The sequence below is a fragment of the Pantherophis guttatus genome, chromosome 11 (genome assembly GCF_059756535.1).
Source record: "Pantherophis guttatus breed Tessera chromosome 11, ASM5975653v1, whole genome shotgun sequence".
In the NCBI taxonomy this organism is placed as follows: Eukaryota; Metazoa; Chordata; class Lepidosauria; order Squamata; family Colubridae; genus Pantherophis; species Pantherophis guttatus.
This window is the reverse complement of record NC_142073.1, coordinates 19,479,183-19,498,576: the sequence shown is the minus strand read 5'-3', so window position 1 is coordinate 19,498,576 and position 19,394 is coordinate 19,479,183. Positions and strand designations below refer to the sequence as shown.

Below are 19,394 nucleotides of genomic sequence, written 5' to 3'. Positions count from 1 at the left end.
TAAAGCCCCTGTCCCTTAAAGAAAAAAATGGCAAGTGCTGATGGGGGGGAAGGGTGGCTTTCTGGTTCAAGACCACCTACTCCTTCTCTTGCTGATCTTCTGTATCACACTTGTACTGTAGTATGCTCCCGACGACTACAATGGCCTCATTCAGCTCAACGACCAAGCAAGGGGCGTGTTACAAGCACCGAAAGACTGGGTTTGCTTGTAAAGTGTTAGTAACCAACACAGAGAAGGTAAGCTTGGATTGGCTGAAGCGGAACTCTTTGGTGGCGAATGGAAATGATTCTGCGGGGAGATGATTTTTGTTCCCTTTTGTTCCCTTTCTTTCAAAAACAAAAAACCACCCACCCCCCAAACCAACCAATCACATTTCATCCTCCTTTCCTAGCTCGCGATGGGATTTTGCTTGCTTAACACTTCCTCGCTTGGGCACTTCGCATGACTCCACTAACCCAAGGGTGATGCTGAACATCTCAATGTGCTTGCGCTTCGGGATGAACGTTTAGGAGAATGTGGGGAGGTTGGGAAGTTTTGAAGTTTGTGTGGCATTCAGGGTTTTTTTGGGGAGGTGGGTGCCACAGCTGTCATCAGCTCTGCAGGGCCCCTCTCCATTGATCCTATGGTCAGACTTGGAGCAGGAAAAGCAAAATACGGGACAGATGGAATTGGGACAGATGGAAGAGGAAGCATCATTTAATTGGCGTCCTGATTGATTCTTCCATTTGTCACAGTCCACTTGGAGACCTCAAGAGATTTTGAGAATGCTTAAGGCCCAGCTACCATCTGTGGGGTACCAGTTCAGGAAGGACATTGTGAGACTAGTTAAGACCTGGGGATTTATTTGCCTAGGTTTTGAATCTGCTTCAGGTAGTCCAGCTGCTAACTAGTCAAGGTAGAAGTGTTCGTGGCCCTCAGCTTCTTCAAAAGAATGAACCTAAGGATTTGGAGTCTGTTGCCTCAAACATGCTGGGATGTTTCTGTAGAAAGCTGACCATCTTCAGACCAGTTATTTGATGACTGTTACATTTCTACTAAATCTCTGCCCATCAGACCCAGGACAACAGATGTCCATGGCGGACCCAATGCTGAGCATGTGTGGACAAATTCCCTCCCCCTTTCCAAAGCAGCTACCATAGAGAGATATTGTTTTTGTTGCTCTGTTTTCTTTTAGTGTTAGCTCCAGGGACCAGCCATGAGTAATGTTCAACCTAGGGTCAGGGGTGGGCAACTGTGGCCCTTTTACAACCTGTGGACTTCAACTCCCAGAATTCCTGAGACAGCCAAGCTGTGGACTTCAACTCCCAGAATTCCTGAGACAGCCAAGCTGTGCTTGCGTGCATTATATCCTTGTGGGCTATTTGAAAGAAACACGGCAGGCTACATTTAAGATATCCAAGCATCCATATCTGCAGTTATTTCTATAATACAGGAACTTCCCATGGTTTGTTTTCCCTATTGTACTAGCTCAGTGTTTCTCAACATGGCAACTTTAAGAGGCGTGGGCTTCTTCTAACACATCTTAAAAGTTACTAAGGTTGAGAAACACTGCCCCTAGCTTGTCAAATGGATCTTGGAACATGCATAGTCAGCATGGATTCAAGTTGTACTTTCCTTCAATCAAAATAACTGCAAACTCAGCTTGCTTACTAATATGGTAGACAAGCCATCTTCACCATACGGGAACATAGTTTAGCACAGGGGTGTCAAACTCTTATCGTCATGGCATCGTCACGTGACGTATCACAACTTTTTCCCCTCCTTCGCTAAACCAGGCGTGGGCGTGGACAGCGTGTGACGCATCTGGTTCGCGGGGCCGGAAGTTTGACAGCCCTGGTTTAGCACATATACCATGAAGCCAGGTTTCGGGGTTAGCTTTTGGTTCAGTGTATTGCAGAAACTCAGGAAATGGGCTAATTCTTAGACAGATTAAATACAGGACTTACACGAGTGCAGCCTTGTCTCATATGATCCTCCCAAATAAGCCGATTTCAGTTCTGGGGAGATCGCCAATGAGGCCTAGACGGGCCTTTCTGCTTTTGTGTTTTGCTAAATAATTATGCCTTACAGGGACTGTTGAATAGATGCAAAATGAGCTACTTCCCTGGAAAAAAACCAACAACATTGCATTACAGGTAATCCTCAGTTTACGACCTCAATTGGGACCAGAATTTCCATTGTTAAAGGAGTTGCACTCGATTTAGCAACCTTTTTCTTTTTGCCATGGTTGCTAAGTGAATCATATAGTCACTAATTGAATCCGGCTTCCTTCTTATGATTTGGATTGTTGGAAGCCAGCTGGGAAGGTTGCAAATGACAATCGCACAACTCCTTCCTGGACACTACAACCCTTGTAACTTGTAACATGACGGTTGAGAAATGCCTGAATTTTGATCGCATGATTGTGGAGAGGCTGCAATGGTCGTAAGTGCAAGGACCAGTTTGTAAGTCACTTTTCCAGTGTTTTTTTTTTTTTTAATTTGATTTATATGCCGCCCTTCTCCGGAGACTCAGGGCGGCTTACAATGTGTTAAGCAATAGCCTTCATACTTTTGTATATTTATACAAAGTCAGCTTATTGCCCCCACAAATTGGGTCCTCATTTCACCTACCTTAGAAAGGATGGAAGGCTGAGTCAACCTTGAGCCTGGTAAGATTCGAACCTGCAGAAATTGCAGGCAGCTGTGTTAATAACAGGGTGCATTAAACCACTGTACTACCAAGGCTCTGTTACTTCAAACAGTAAATGAACCGTCGTACATTGAGGATTGCCTGTATTTTTCCCAAATTGTTTGGTTTAAATGGTAGACATTATCTTAGATCCGTGATGGCGAACCTATGGCACGCGTGCCACAGGTGGCATGCGAAGCCATATCTGTGAGCACGTGAGCATTGCCCTAGGTCAGTTCCAAAGCACCAGCCAGCTGATTTTTGAGCCTTCCGGGCCCACCGGAAGTTGGGAAATTGGCTGTTTCCGGCCTCTAGAGGGCCTCCAGGGAGGTGGGGAAGGCTGTTTTTGCCCTCCCCAGGCTCCAAAAAAGCCTCTGGAGCCTGGGGAGGGCAAAAAATGTAACCTTTTTGCCGTCATGTGCCAAAAGTGGGGGAAGCCCGGGGGGGATCACGTGCACATGCACAGGGGGGATGGGGCTTGGAGAATATTGAATTATGGGTGTGGGCACACACATGCACGACCCCCCTGCAGTCCCCCTGCTTTTGGCACACGACGGCGAAAAGGTTAACCATCACTGTCTAAGATCATCGGAGTGTCTAATAATGAAAACTGTTTTGGTCTAACATTTCTTTTTTGCGGGGGATGGACTATATGAAATCAGCTTTCTTCCTTCCTAAATTGATATTCATTACTGCTGGTTCTCTTCTACGCCCTTTTCAATGTTTGCTATTTGGGGTGTGGGGGGGGGGAGGTGGGACTTAAAAGTGTGTGACTAAAGATTACCAACTGGATCGCCCAGGTAAGCAATTCTAGAAATTAAAGATCAGGATAGAAAGACAAGATATAAATGAAATTGAAAGCTCCTTTCTGAGCTTAGTTGTTTTCTTGCAGACGTTTCGTGACCCAACTAGGTGGTATCATCAGTACTAGTGGGGTCATGAAACGGGTCAAGAAAACAACCAAGTTCAGAGAGCACCAAGGACCCCCTCCTTTCAAGCCTGAGCTACAAACATCCTTCTCTTATAGAGAAATGAAATTATGATCTGAAAGGGGCTGTCAGAGATACCAACCTTATAGTGGACACACCTATGGCTTGTCCAAGGCAGTTAGGGGCAGTCTGCCTGTGCGTGGTTTCCCATGGGGTTAGTTTTTGAGAGAGGGTCTGTGGCTGCTGCACCATGGTCCTCTCTGCTTCCATTTTAATTTCCAACAACATTCTGGAGCAGATCTGGGTGTTTTATGGCCCATATCTGGCTCTTTGGCAATCTCTGTCTTGCCTTCATTGAGGTCAATTGGAAACAGTGGTGAAATCCAAATTTTTTTACTACCGGTTCTGTGGGTGTGGCTTGGTGGGTGTGATGTGGCTTGGCGGGTGCGGCTGGGGAAGGATACTGCAAAATCCCCATTCCCTCCCCACTCCTGGGGGAAGGATATTGCAAAATCTCCATTCCCACTCCCATTGTGGGGCCAGCTAGAGGTGGCATTTGCCAGTTCTCCAAACTACTCAAAATTTCCGCTATTGGTTCTCCAAACAGCTCAAAATTTCCGCTACCGGTTCTGCAGAACCTGTCAGAACCTGCTGGATTTCACCCCTGATTGGAAATGAATTGAAATGGAAATAGCACTTAATTATATACCGCTTCAACAGTGCTTTAGAGCAGAGGTAAACCTTGGCAACTTTAAGTCTTGTGGACTTCCAACTCCCAGAGTTCTTCAGCTGAGGAATTCTGGGAGTTGAAGTCCACAAAGTCTTAAAGTTGCCAAGGTTGGAGACCCCTGATTTCCAGCCCCTCTCTAAGCGGTTTACAGAACATATATATGTATGCAACAGAACTGAATTGCTTTTATTTTGTAGGCAACTTTTTTTCTCCCAATGTACATATGTGTGTGCTTGCGTGCCTACACACCTTCACAGCCCTATTGGTTATCCCCAGTGGTGGGATTCAACCGGTTCGCACCACTTCTGCAGAACCGGTTGTTACAATTGCTGGCTGGCCCCACCCCTCCCCTTTCTGCCCTTTCCAGAAGTCATCCCGCGGCCCGTTTTTGCTCCCAGGAGGCTGCAGGCCCAAAACAGGGCACGGGGAGCCAGCGTCCCTCACACAACTCGTTTTTTGCTCCCAGGGAGGTGCAGGTGGCCAAATGCTGCCTGTCATACCCCCTGGCCACACCCCACCATGGCCACACCCACCCAGCCGGTCATTAGGGCAGAGAACTGGTTGTTAAATTATTTGAATCCCACCACTGGTTGTTCCCATTTTCTCATGTGGCCAGTTGGGGAAACTAATTGGCCATGCCTGCTCTGGAGTACAGATCTGGCAGGTGAACTTGAGAAGGGTCTGTGTGCCCTCCAGGTGTGAGATACAGGAGGGTTTTTTCCCAGCTCTTCTCAGGTGATCCATGGAATCCAGAGAAGGGAGCACCTATTGGCCAGGTAACTTCAGCTCCACCGTGTCTAACAGGCCCTTAGTTCACACGGCATCATCTGTCCTGGATAAGCCTCTCCAGGGAGCGTCGGTCACCTTCTCAGCTGCCTCCAGTGGGGGGAAGAGAAGCTGAGACGACCCCTTTGCTCTGTTCTCCACCTGCGCCCGGCCGACCTTTTGATCCTCTCCCTCCGTTGTTGCAGCTCCATGCAGACTCCGTCCTCCCGCTTTTCAACTTCAGCGGTCAGCCTAGCGGAGAAGCTCTGGTTTCTTTTCCCAGCCTGGACTCCGCCAAGAAAGCCGTGGCTGAGCAAAATGGAAGCCTCTTGGGGGGCCACTGTGTGGACCTCTGCCTTATCTAGACACCACCTTCCCTCCCCCCCCCAGTGGATCCGAGTGCGGGGAACAAGAACAAATCTCCTTTTTCCTCTTCAAAGCAGCCGTGTCTTCCCTGCCCATCAGCCTTTTTTCTCCTCCTGGGGGTACAAAGCCACCTCCTCCCAAAGCAGACTAGCGGGGGAGAAGGAATGACACCCACCTATTCCCGAAAAAGCATTGCTCAAATATTATCGAGACAAACTCTAACTCAGCTGAACTACTGAAGTGCTGTAGATTTTAGGTTGTGTTTTTTGTTTGTTTTTTATTTTAAAAAATATAAATATATATATACATATATATAAACAATTCTGCATTCCCCGTTTGGAGAGAAAAAAAAAATGTTTTTGTTTGAAATACAGACTTGCCAAACCTCTTTTCTCTAATTTGGAGTAGAAGGGAATTCCATCTCATCAAAAGAGAAGAATCTTTTGTTTGTTTGTTCCCCTAAAAGGTGTCAAATTGAATTATATTTTTCCTGTTCCCTTTCCTTACTTTAAAACAAAATGTCCACATGAAATGACAGAATAAGCTTTTCAGTTGAAAGGTGTCAAATCGAATTGTTTTTCTTGCTCCCTTAAAAAAAAAATATGAAATGAAATGACAAAATAAGCTTTTCGGTTTTCGTTTTAATTTTTGTTTTGTGAGGTAGAAGAACCCAAAATAAGTAAAGCCATATTTTCAAACTGCCAATCTGTAAACTAAACAAAGGTAGAATCTTAGTAGGACAATGACAGGACGGAAAGACCGAGGACTAGTAAATTATATATGTTGTTTTATTTAAACATCATAGTGCTCAGATACTGTATTTTGTTTTTGCTCTAGTTCACATGCATGCCATTTGTTTACAATATTCATTTGTATATTATGACACAGCAAAGAAGTTGAAATTTAAGTCTAATTAGTGCATGTTTTTTTAAAAAAATGTATGTATATACATGTTCAAAGAACAGTTTTATGTTGTGTAGTGTGTGCCGAAACATCTGTTGTACAAGCACTAAATAATTTTGGTTTTTAACTTGTGCCTTGATCAGGATTCTTTCGAAATGTGCAATAACAACGGAGGAAACCAGACTGAGTCGAATTGGACTCTTGGGTACCTGTGTGAATGCAGGGATTTTTTTTTGTTTGTTTGTTTGTTAAATAAAGAACTCTTGAGTAGTACTTAAAAGGGGATCAGACCTGCCCTGGCCTTGAATCGGTGTATGCTTCTTTATATGATAAGAAATAAAAGACGCTTGCAGGAAAATGGACTTGTCTCTTTAGCTTCTTGCAATTGAAACCAGCATTGCAAATAAGAACATATTTTTTGGGGGGTGGGGTTACTGGTAATTTAATTAGCACACAGCATGTATAGTATGTGCTGCACTGGCTATCGGCAAACTGAATTCCAGCACAAAGTCTGATATTTTCTTTTTCACATGAACCATAGGCAGTTGATACAATCGCCAAACTAATCTTTGGAGCGCCAATTGGGTCTGGTGGTTAAGGCATCGGGTTACAAATCGGGAGATGGTGAGTTCTAGTCCTGTCTTAGGCATGAAAAGTGCCTGGATGATTTTGGGCCAATCGCCAGGAGACAGTGAGTTCTACTCCCGCCTTAGGCATGAAAGGTGGCTGGATGATTTTGGGCCAATCACCAGGAGACAGTGAGTTCTAGTCCCGCCTTAGGCATGAAAAGTGGCTGGATGATTTTGGGCCAATCGCCAGGAAATGGTGAGTTCTAGACCTGCCTTAGGCATGAAAGCTAGCTGGGTGGCTTTGAGCCAGCTTTAATTTAATGGGGACTAAATCTTATTAAATAGAATAGGTGCACACACTTCATTGTAAAATAGGGTTGCCTATTTGACAAAATTGCCCATTCTAAGATATTCAGTCCTCTGCTTGGGATCCGCTGTACTACACAATGGATACAAGCTACTGTTGCTTGGGGATCATCTGTTCTACCAACAGACGGCTAGCTGATGGTATCTTTTATTTGAAGTGTCCTGCCTTGGCTCATTTGAAAACTCGAGAATCTGAAGACACCCAGTTCCCACCATGGGCTATGATGCAATTCTAGCTACTGTGTGTCATTCTTTACAAAAGGGTATCTTATTTGCCAGGCAAATCTTAATGCAAAACCATGTTTTTAAAGCGGTAGGCAGACCTCTGCAATGTCCACATCTCACCACTAGATGTCCCCTTCACACTGGATCTCTCAAATACCGGGCTGATCTAACCTATAACTAGAACAGATCAATAGGATTCTGGTACACGGGCTGAAGCAATGGACTTGCAATTACAGTTCAACTCACCCAATCTTCTTTGCAGCCTTGGCACAGGCAAGCAATTGTCGGGGATCATTTTCCCCTCAATTCCCATGGATTTAAAAGAGTGTTTCTTCATGTTGGCAATTTTAAGATGTGTGGATATCAACTCCCAAAATTCCCCAGCCAATGCTGGGAGTTGGAAGTCCACACATCTTAAAAAGTTACCAAGGTTGGATAGCCCGGCTTTGAAATGAAAAAGCCGCTCCTGGGTTTTCCCACAGCTTTCTTTTTCCACAAAGTGGAAAAAGTTGACTTCCAAGAAATTTTCCCAACCTGCTAGCCTAGTTTATCTCCCCCAGGCTGACCAAGTCTGAACAGCTGTTCTGAGATCAACCAGTTAGCATGATGCTTTCCTCTGCTAGGGACGCAGTGGTTCAGTGGCTAAGATGCTGAGCTTGTCAATCGAAAGGTCAGCAGTTCAGCGGTTTGAATCCCTAGCGCCGCGTAACAGGGTGAGCTCCCGTTACTTGTCCAGCTTCTGCCCAACCTAACAGTTCGAAAGCATGTAAAAAATGCAAATAGAAAAATAGGGACCACCTTTGGTGGGAAGGTAACAGTGTTCCGTGCGCCTTTGGCGTTGAGTCATGCCGGCCACATGACCACGGAGACGTCTTTGGACAGCGCTGGCTCTTTGGCTTTGAAACGGAGATGAGCACTGCCCCCTAGAGTCGGGAACGACTAGCCCATGTGTGCGAGGGGATCCTTTACCTTTACCTCCTCTGCTACAACAACTTTGTGTAGCCACATTGACCGGTAGGAATAACATAGGGAAGATGATTAAAATCCTTCAACCGAGGAGCAGAAAAAAGACATTAATCTCCTGGATACTCTCTCTGAAAGCAAGCTCCTACTTTTCTGTCAACTTCTTTGCTTGCAAATAGGAAGAAAGGCAGATGTGACAGCCTTCCGGTTGGCCGTCTCACTTCCACAATCCTTCAGGCATGTTTGCTCTGAATCCGACAACTCTCCACAATCTGTTGAGGGATTCCATCACAGACAAGGAGTGAATTCCCTGGAATTTGTAAGAATGGCAGGACCTGACAGTTGCTACTGACCTAAATAATGCAGCTGCTTGCAGCTGCTAAAATAAGCCTCTTCACTTCTATTTTTTTTTAAACAAATCTTTTTTTAAAACCCCTATTTTAAGACGACTATCTTTAAAGTGTCACAGCCAGCAGCGGCACCTAGCTGATCTCAAAAAGCTAAGTAGGGTCAGCTCTGGTTAGGAATGGAATGGGAGGCCACCAGAAAAAGCGAAACCCGAGGTGGGGCAGCCAAGGAAAGCACATTGGTGTGTCCACGTAGGCACTTGGGAGCTCAGCTCAGCTCGAAGGCTCTTGGTTATTCACCATATTCACGTAGATATTAGATAAAACTGGGTCTCTCATCCTAAAATTGTACCCTCAGCAAGATCAAACTCAGGTGCAGCTCTTTTCAGAAGGTGGAAAGACTTGTGGACTTCAATTCTCAGAATTCCCCAGCCAGCATGCCAAGTTTGAAGACCCCTGGATTAAAAGATGGATAACAACTCAAATCTCTAGCTCACTCTTTTTTTTTAACTACACCCCCTTATTAATATAAAACCATGGTGCCCAAATCAAGAATAAGAATAAGCCAGTTTTCTGTGATGTCTCCTAGCCTTAATTATTTCATGCAAGTTAAGGATGGGAGAATTTGTGATGCAACACACTTGGTAGACTCACAATTCAAAGCAGCCACAGGATATTAAGGTTCTAATTCAACTCTGATCCATCACGAATCTAAGATTGAAGTTCCCCATCTAAATTCCTGGGAGTAAATCTTATTGATTGCTATGGGACATTCTTTTTGGACCGTTGCCCTCTGGCAGAAGATACAGAACAATTAAAACTCGGACCACACGTTTTCTGAATAGTTTTTATCCCAGAGCTATAATTGCACTCAACAATGAACTAAAGGGCCACCACCAGTGATCTGTTGGACAGCATTACTTGGTCTGTTGTGTGGATGTTTGGGTGGGTTAGGGGTGGGGAATTTGTGGTGGGAGGGAGTGTGTTTGGGGATTGTTATGTGTGTTGGACCTGGTCTTTGGGTCTTAAGTGAATTTTGTTGTATGGGTATACTGTGTACACACGTACAATGACAATAAAGTTATTATTATTCCAGAATCAAAATCCACAGGAGTGGGCTATTATGTGTCCTCCCCTCCATGACCTTTTTAAAAACACACAGAATTTTTTATTGACCAAGGGTGATTTGGACACTCAAGGAATTTGTCTCTGGTGCGTAAGTTCTCAGTGTACACACAAAGTGGTAAGTCATAGATCGTAAGTCATAAGATACAATCATAATCGTAAGATACAAACAAGAAGTGATAAATCGTAAGATACCACTAATAGAAGGTAGCAGGAAAGATGAGAAGGTGAGAAAGAAAAGATGATGACGTATATCTTATTTGAATTACAGAGCTGGATCATAAAATTCATGAAGAAGTTATGCAAATTATCTTAAGCATGTCAAAAAGCTGCATTTGTTAATTTCACCTGGCCCCCACAGCTCTATGAACAAAGTAGTTATACTTATATAACCAGTGCATTCTCTTAAAAGAGACCCAACTACAAAATCTATCATATCAGAGGCCAATAGTGAGGCTTCAGTCGTATCTGAAAGCAAAAAAATCTGATTTTAAAAAAGCCTCAGCTAAGTTGTTTTTATTCATCTCCAGAAAATAGAAAAGTCCTGCTTAACAGAAAGCGCTATTAAATAGACTCTGCAGATACCTGATATCCATACAGAATAAAACTTAAGAGGGGACTCAGAAACTTAAATTAATTTAGGATTGTAGAGCTAAAATATATAAATCCAGTTCTTGGAAAATAATATCATAGCAATCCAAAGATCTCACCAATCACGGTTTTTTCTACTCGGCTGATTATAAAAAAAAATTACTCAGGCCCATCATGCCTATTCTGAGAATAGGAATTTTATAACGCCTGATTATATCAATTTTTCTGAAACAATGCCAGAGACGAAACCCACAACCTTCTGAATGAAGAATACGCACATTTTGAGCAAATGTATGGATTCTTGCAAAATAGACCATTTATGGAGCAAATCCTTTTTTTCTAACTTTTGCAATGGAAGTTAAAGGACTGGTGTCAAGTCCACTTACAATCAATCACAAAGACACATTAAAAGAAGACAAAGTCTTGTATCATTTTAGGTCTGCTAAAAAAAGGCACGACTACTGTACATCTAATAATTTTACTCTCCTCACTCTTCCGAATTAATGAGTACAGATAAATAAAGACACAGACTCTTATATGCATTTTCTTTTTTATTTCAACACTATGATTCAAGAGCCTATAATGCTTTTTCCCTTTGTACTTCTGCATGTAGCACTGCAATCATAACTTACAAAAGGTTTAATACACAAATGTACATGAAATTACAATACAAGGCTCTGTAAACATCTAGAATGTAACTTTTAGTCTTAAATCATTATTGTCCCAAACTGTTAAATAGAAAATTTCAATTTGAACAATCTTCAAACCTCAAGGAATGACATTCATTCTATGTATCAAAAATAGAGTTTCCCGCCCCACCCCAAGATTTGTTTGCATCCAAGCAATTGTTTTCTCTTTTATTCTTTGGTTTACAATGGATGGCAATTCCATTTTCTAATGAAGCGTTTATTAGAAGGAGCGCCAAATTGTGGTCAAACTTTGGTTAAACCAAAACGACTTTCAAAACGGGATATATATATATATATATCACCTCCTTTGGGTTACAAAAGCCTCCACTCTTTCTTTATGAAAGCTACCATTTGAACGCTTTCCATAACATTTATTTAAAAAAACCTGGGTGCCAGCATAGAAAGCAATTGTAAATTTGGAGAGGCAACATAGATGCCAATTGCAGGCAGAAAATTGTAAATTGCATAGTCTAACGGAGATCATGTGCTTTTATCTCTATTACATTACACAAAATTAACAGTCTTACCTAAAGCATCACACAAGCCAAAAGTGTGTGTGTGTGTGTGTGTGTGTGTGTGTGTGTGTGTGTGTGTGTGTGTGTGTGTGTGTGTGTGTATATATATATATATATATATATATATATATATATATATATATATATATATATATATATATATATATATATATATATAAAGACCCTTGTATTGAAGCTTTTACAAGGCAAAAAAACCCCACCGTTATCGTACTCAACTTCTATAAGTTTTGCTTTAAATAGGAAAGCGTTTCTACGTCTACAGGCATCGGGTATTTCAAGGCAACAGAAGGTTGAAGACAATCCACATCTCCCTCAGCATCGGCAAGAGGTTCATCTCGCCAACCAGTGGGGAGGTGCTCACACTGCAGTGCTCCGTGGATTGCTCACTTAGTGCATAGTAACTCGGGACTGTTTGGGTGCCCACATGTTAGGTACAAATACAAATTCACACTAGCCGGGAGAACTTTTAAGGGAGAAGAGGGGATACCCATCACTCTTCTCAGAGCATAAGAAAAACTCTGAAACTTCACACCTGTCGATCTTCACATCTGACCCACTCTGTCTGAGACAACGGAGATAGCCGTGAACAAAGGAATGCAAGAATCGTTAAGGGAATCTCAACTTAACTTTGGGACGGAAGAGGGGTTGGGAAAGAACCTCAAAATGATTCCACCTTGATTCTCTGGGTATAAGGGGGGAAGTTCCACCAGGCTTTCAAGACTATTATGATACCCTCTCCAACAATAAAGGAGAGTTCCTTGGAAGTCTGTTTCCTCACCTGGCCAACGTTTGGAGGCCTGACACATTTTAAGGGTTGAAAACTGTCAAAGAGACCCTGGTGATAAGCACAGAGAAGACACTAAAAGGACTGCTGAAAAAGGAATGGAGTACTCCGACATATAACTAGCCGTACTTTACTCAGCATACAATGAGTTGCATCTGTTGAACAGGAGATAGGTTTACTTCCATAGAAACCGTAACATTTGAGGTGGCAATTGTTTGGTTTCGAAAGTTCACACGTGGCCATTTTGGTTACTGTAGGCCGGACAATCGAAAGGATTGTCATTTTGGATTGTATGGGATCTCTGAAATGAAGATAAAGAAATCCACCGTGGTGGGGAGATGAGCAAGGAAAGGAAGAGGATGCTGCCTCAATTTAGGAGCGACACGTCCACTTGATCCAACACTGAAGACAACAAGTAGAATGAAGAAATCTTCCTTGCCATCTTAAAAAGTGATAATCTTTTTTTAAAAACAAACAAACATTCGTTTCAGCCATCATCTTTGTGGGGTCCTTGGGGCTCTCTGAGCTTGTTTGTTTTCTTGCAGACGTTTCGCTACCAGACTAGATAACATTATCAGTGCGTGGTGATGTTACCTAGTTTGGTAATGCAACGTCTGCTACAAAACAAACAAGCTCAGAGAGCATCAAGGACCCCACAGTTCAACCCTGAGCTACAAATATTCTTCTCTAATGGCATCGCCTTTGTATTTTGAAGAGTCAAAACTGTGCGATTAAAAAACACAAGATAAACGGTTCCAGGAACCCTCGAATACGAATGATTTTAGTGCTTGAATTTATTTTAGGTAGCTGTCTTCTGAACTGTGCAAACACATCTAAATCTCCTTTGTTTTACTTCATCCTGAGATAGTAGGGTTAGTTGTAGACTAAGCAGTAAATGCAGCCTGCAGATAATTACAGTTAAGCAGCCCTCTTAATAACTAAATTGTGGTTTAGAGTTGCCTATATTCTTTTTATTAAAAAAGTGGAGACTGCTGAAAAGCCAAGATGCTTGCTGCATGAAGACAGATACTTCACCCTCTATCAGCCCGTTGCCAGTAGTATGATGCTACAAAGCCTATCTTGTTCCTATCAGTTAAGACTTAGGTGGCTATAAAAATTAGCTAAACAGTGACAGAAAACAGTACGCCAACTATCTTAACCAACTAAGAGCCACGGTGGGGCAGTGGTTAGAGTGCAGTCCTGCAGGCTACTTCTGCTGACTGCCAGCTGCCTGCAATTTGGCAGTTCGAATCTCACCAGGCTTAAGGTGGACTCAGCCTTCCATCCTTCCAAGGTGGGTAAAATGAGGACCCAGATTGTTGGGGGCAAGAGGCTGACTCTGTAAACCGCTTAGAGAGAGGGCTGCAAAGCACTGTAAAGCAGTATATAAGTCTAAGTGCTGTTAACCCTTATGGTTCTCAAAAACTCCTTGTAAGTTACCTTTTCATTTTGCAGCCTCCTGATCCATTGGCTTATCTAAACTCAAAACATCTTGATTTCTATTTTACATTTTTCTCATTTAGTAGAAATTCTCATCCGCCGTGGTTGGCTTTTGTATCTCTCCTGTTTCGAATCAGAGATAGAGCCCACCCGCCCACCCCAAAATCACACCGTGGGAAATATTAACCTAACATGCATAGGTGGTCACAGGCAGCTTCACTCTGAGTGGTCACCATGCAGAGGTGTCCCTGTTCGGTGAGCTGCCTTGGTCAGCACTGTGAAGTCCATCTCTTACAGTAACAGGGCTTAGCTACATTCCTTTTGCTATACCAAGTTAATTTCTTAAGAGGATGAAAAAACAGTAGGATCGCTAAATCATGAAGAAAAGGTTTTAAGAAGCCCATATAAATGCCAACATACATTTTCAGACACATCTAACAGGAAAAAAAAAAAAAAAGAATAGACCGTGTGAAGTTCTCTACCTGAGAAATCTCAACAACAGCAGTTTTACAGTTTGAACAAATCGGATCAAAAGGACTCCATGTGGAACTCAGCCTTTTGACATAGTCCCCCCCCAAAAAATTGTATAATGGCTTTTGTAAAAATGAGCACATCTATAAATCGTTTTGAACAAGTGCTTCTGTTTAGAACAGGTCTGTGCTAGCAAAGGTACGAAGGTATAAAAGTCAGGTTTTGGAATGTCGTTTCTATCCCAATCTTTCCATGATGGAATGGTCTCTTTGCAGCCTACCAACATTTTTTCGGTGTCTCGAGAACACAGATCTATATTTGGCTTTGCTTCCTAAAGCTCCAAAGAAAATGGTAATCATTATTCATACGTAAGAAGGCTTCCAAAGGCATTGGCTTCAGATGATAGATACTTCTGTGCCTTTGAAAGAGAGTACTATTATATTATTATTATTATTATTTTAAAAAACTGTTTTAAACCACATATGCTTAAAGGCTCTTCAAAAAGACCGTCCAAAAGGTATACAAATTTTTATTACAATCTTAGTTATCCCTCCTAAAGAAAAGCAGCATATAAAGATGGTGTTTTTTTTAAAAAAAAAAATTACCCACATTCAGTAACTGTGCATATTGAGAGCAAAACTACGTTTCTCTGTATAATTAAGCACTTAATATAAAAGAATTATGTTAAATGCAAGACAAGCAAAGCTCATTGGTATTTTACTCAAGGTTAGAGTATCTTGGGTCACTTCTTGGTGTCCATTTTTATAAAGTAATTTTTTTTCTTTTCTTTACAGCATCCTAAAAAAATCTAGAACTCAACCTGTTTCCTGTCACCACTCTCTTTCCCGCTCTCCTAGAACAGCTCTGTAGGGATCCAGTGTCCAGGATCATCAAGGCCACATAATCGGAAGCACAGTAGATCTAAAGAGGGACATAACATTATTCAGAGGGAAAATGCAAGGCTTCCTGGGTCTCTCCAGGTTTCCGCAGGACAGCAGCTCCTGTTCCGCGGGACGCAGAGATCTGCGGCATGTCTCTTCCAATGATTTCCGTCACTACATCAGAAAAGGAGAGAAGGATCAATATGTTTTTATGTCTTCCATAAACATCGGTTTCTGAATAATCCTTATTTAGACCCTTGCAATACTGGTTACTTCCAAACAGGTTGTTGAGACATTGACTGCAATTCGCTTTTCATGCATCTGTCCCTGAAGATCATCCAAAAGCTTAAACTGACTCAACATGCAGCACAGGGGTGAAATTCGACCGGATCGGACGAACCAGTAGGGACAATTTGAATCAGTTCACCGAACCAGTAAAAATCACCCCTGGTTGGCCTCACCCACGCCCGCCCACCGCTCACCTCTTCCGGCTGCTTGCTTAGCCCTTCTGGCCTGTCCCTTTAAGGCAGTCCCTGGGAGGGAAGGGGCCGGGGGGACCATAAAGTGGGGGGGACAATAAAGGGAGCAGCAGCTCCGCTATGAATGGAGGGAGAAAAGTTTGGACTATCTCTGCCCCAGCATTCACTGTGAGCCCTTCTTGTGCTCATACACACATTTTTTCCCACTGGGTTCTGTGGGCGTGGCTTGGTGGGGGGGTCATGTGACTGAGCAGGCATGGGCATGAGTGACATCGAGTTGACCATGCCCACTCAGTCACAGGACCACCATCACCAAGCCACGCCCACAGAACTGGTGGGGGGGGAAAATCAAATGCACTGATGCAGCATATACATTGAATAAATAAATACAATGCAGCAGCCCAGGGAGTGACGGGCACAACTAGGTTAGTCCCTGTAGTATCGTTATTCCTGGAGCTACATCAGCTGCCAGTTGGCTTCGGGCTACGATTTCAGGGGGCAATTATCACCTTTAAAGCCCTGGGTGGCTCAGAACCTACTGAAGTTCAAGATAGCCTGCTCCAAAATGCCAATTCTGAAAGATTTAGCTGAAAGGTCTTCTCATCCCTAAGAAATGCCATCATAAGAGACTCCATAACATGGCCTTCTCCATGCATACAGATTACCCCACTGAGCTTCCACAGAAAAGTAACAACTTCTGGAAGAGGGCATTTGGAAGGTGCTAAGGTTGGGATCTGCCCCAGTTAAACAGCACTTTTATGGCTTAAAGAAATAATCTTTGAGTTATATCCAGTCACTTAATAACAGTTCGAAGTTACACCGGATCTTCAAATCAAGAAGTAAGAGTCCAGGCAAAACATTTCAAAATTGGTGGTTGAAGAAGATGCTGCAAAACTGACCTGCTCACAAAACAACTAGAGTTAGGTAAAGTTTCCTCTTTCACTGTCATTCTTTAAAAGCCATTATCCAAATCTAGTTAGGGATACGAAAAAAAACTCGTAAAAAAACTAAGTATTGACAAGAAGCAAGAAGCATGGCTATTTCAGGTTGGAGAAACATCTGTATGTTCAGCTCAGTACTGGGTTTCAAATCCCATCGCTATCAGTTTGCTCATGGGCGCATATGCGCTCGTGTGCATGATGCTTCCGGGCAGGAAGGGCGACCTCTCACCGCCACTACCAATTCACCCAATCCGGGGCGAACCGGTAGCAACTGGTTTAGCTCCCCTTCTCCCCTCCTTTTCACAAGATCGTCTAGTCGGCTGAAAACTAACCGTTTCCATAAGCATTTGAGGCAACCAAAACAGAGTTATACATTTAGCAGCTTTCTTTTTAAAAGCTGATCACCACTGCTCATTGTTTGCAACTTACATATGCAATTAAGAAATGGCTCGTCTCAAGAGGGGTCAGTTCTCTCTCCAGCTGCAACGCCTCTTAGCAGAGTGGATTTGATTTAAAACAAGTCTATTTAAATCACGATTTAAATCATGATTTAAATCAGTAGTAAAAAGGCTTGACTGAAATCAACTCGATTTAAATCATAATTTTTAAAGAGCAACTGTTATCTCTGTCCTGCAGCGGCTCCACCTCTGACCTGCTGCTGACTCACCGACAGTCCGAACACTGCAGAATATACAGCCACATGCTACACAACTAAGCTCCATTTCATGCTGAATAAACTAATTTATTAACGTATCTTAAATAGAAAACTACCTTTAGATAGATTTTTACTCCAAAAGCATTTTATTAAAATAAATTTGATAAACATAAAAAAAATCTGATTTAAATTTTTTAAAAAATCAGATTTACATCAAAACAATTTTTTTTTAAATGATTGATTTTTATCCATCCTGCCCCTTAACCATCAGATGCAGACAACCAACAGTGAGGTCTCCTGGGAACATCTCCCAAAATAGATGTGGACAACACTCTGAGCTGTGCAGCACATATGATTACATTCCCTATCCTGAACCCTCTTCTGCCTCTGCTTAGTTATCACTGATCCCAAACACTTGGCAACACCTAGGAGAAAGATTTTGTTCTTTGTTCTTCAAAGGACTGATAGCTTTGTGATTTTTAAAAGGGTCACATCTGTATTTGCCAAGCTCAGGATTTAGAAGAAACTCTGTTTCTCATCTTATCTTTTTGGCCTTTCCTAAATTTCCTGGGACGTGGTGGCTCAGAGGCTAAGACGCTGAGCTTTTCGATCGAAAGTTTGGTAGTTCAGCGGTTCGAATCCCTAGTGCCGCATAACGGGGTGAGCTCCCGTTACTTGTCCCAGCTTCTGCCAACCTAGCAGTTCGAAAGCACGTAAAAAATGCAAGTAGAAAAATAGGGACCACCTTTGGTGGGAAGGTAACAGCGTTCTGTGCGCCTTTGGTGTTGAGTCATGCCGGCCACATGACCACGGAGACGTCCTCAGACAGCGCTGGCTCTTCAGCTTAGAAAAGGAGATGAGCACCGCCCCCTAGAGTCATTAACGACTAGCACATATGTGCGAGGGGAACCTTTACCTTTTTAAGTTTCCTGGACCACAAGCTAATTTCCTTTTAGTCTAGTTCCACCATTTCTTAAATCTTCCTTAAAATCGTATGAATCTTTCAGTCCAGATGCACGAAAACATTGAAGCGGTATGTAAGTCTAAGTGCTAGTACTAGTGGTATTCTCAAACTGAACTCACTCAACAAAGGCTTGTCCATACAAAAATCTAACCGCCCACACAATGCAAAGACAGGAAGATGCAAAGTGGCGCAGGGTGAAAGCCTGAAATTTCTTCCACTCAAAAAAGTCTTTTGAGGAAAAAAAAACTAAATATGCCCAAAGAGCCCAGAAACACGAAGAGCTAATCTATTCAGTGGGATTCCGGAATTCTACTTGCAGGCTATGCTGCCTTGAAATTTATTCTATTTGCACACACTTGAACACTTGAGGTGTTAATGTGTTCTTGGCAGAGTTTGGTATCAGTGATGAGCTTTCAGGAGCTCCACCGTACATAACGGATCACATGACATATTCTTCTGGGATTAAATGTCTTTGTTTGGGGTTTATGACACGTCGTTGATGTCTCCATCCGATACCAATATTAATTTTCTTATTCTCTTCACAACTCCTATCCCTATGGAGTTGCAACCCAACTCTGAAAGACTGCTGCTAATCTGAATTTGGATCAATGTTGTTATATTATACAACACGCTATTTACTGCAAAATATTCAACCGGATTGATTTCAGGCGGAGTTTTTTTTTAAAAAAAAAAAAACCAAAACAAAACAAAACACCGATATGTCTTCAGTTGGTTTTAGTTTTCTCTTGCAAGAAGAAGGGGGGAGGGGCGGGGAAGCAAGTGCTATAAAATTAACCGTGTGAAGATTAAAGCCTTCACTGCATTTTTAACGTCCACTTTCCACTGAAGGCATCTTGCAAACTCCATGCCTTCTTAGTCGTGCATCCACGTCGGTCTTTATAAATTATGTGCATTTTTTAAACCCCAAAGAGAAACGGGGCTTATAAATAGTTCTTCCACTAGAAGTGAACCAGCTATCTCGGGAAACATTTGAACTGTGACCTC

General features: G+C 42.6%; 2 protein-coding genes across 12 annotated transcripts in view; one reads left to right on the top strand and one right to left on the bottom strand.

Annotated features, from left to right (window-relative positions):
• ESRP2 (epithelial splicing regulatory protein 2) overlaps nt 1–15,602 on the top strand; it is a 106,028-nt gene extending 90,426 nt beyond the window's left edge. For 4 of the 9 annotated variants that reach the window (XM_087876980.1, XM_087876984.1, XM_087876983.1 and 1 more), the window contains one exon: nt 5,301–5,609. In XM_087876980.1, coding sequence (XP_087733106.1) covers nt 5,301–5,459 — 159 coding nt within the window. In that variant the 3' untranslated portion in view covers nt 5,460–5,609. Of the gene's footprint in view, nt 1–121; nt 237–5,300; nt 6,062–15,263 lie in introns of those variants that run through there. The other 5 variants (XM_087876981.1, XM_087876985.1, XM_087876987.1 and 2 more) reach the window with 3 other exon arrangements.
• The window catches only part of NFATC3 (nuclear factor of activated T cells 3), a 56,701-nt gene continuing 52,281 nt past the window's right edge, over nt 14,975–19,394 (bottom strand). For 2 of the 3 annotated variants that reach the window (XM_034425437.3, XM_087876979.1), the window contains one exon: nt 14,975–15,524. In XM_034425437.3, the coding sequence (XP_034281328.2) occupies nt 15,409–15,524 (116 nt within the window). In that variant the 3' untranslated portion in view covers nt 14,975–15,408. The remainder of the gene's footprint in view (nt 15,525–19,394) is intronic. The other variant, XM_034425439.3, reaches the window with a different exon arrangement.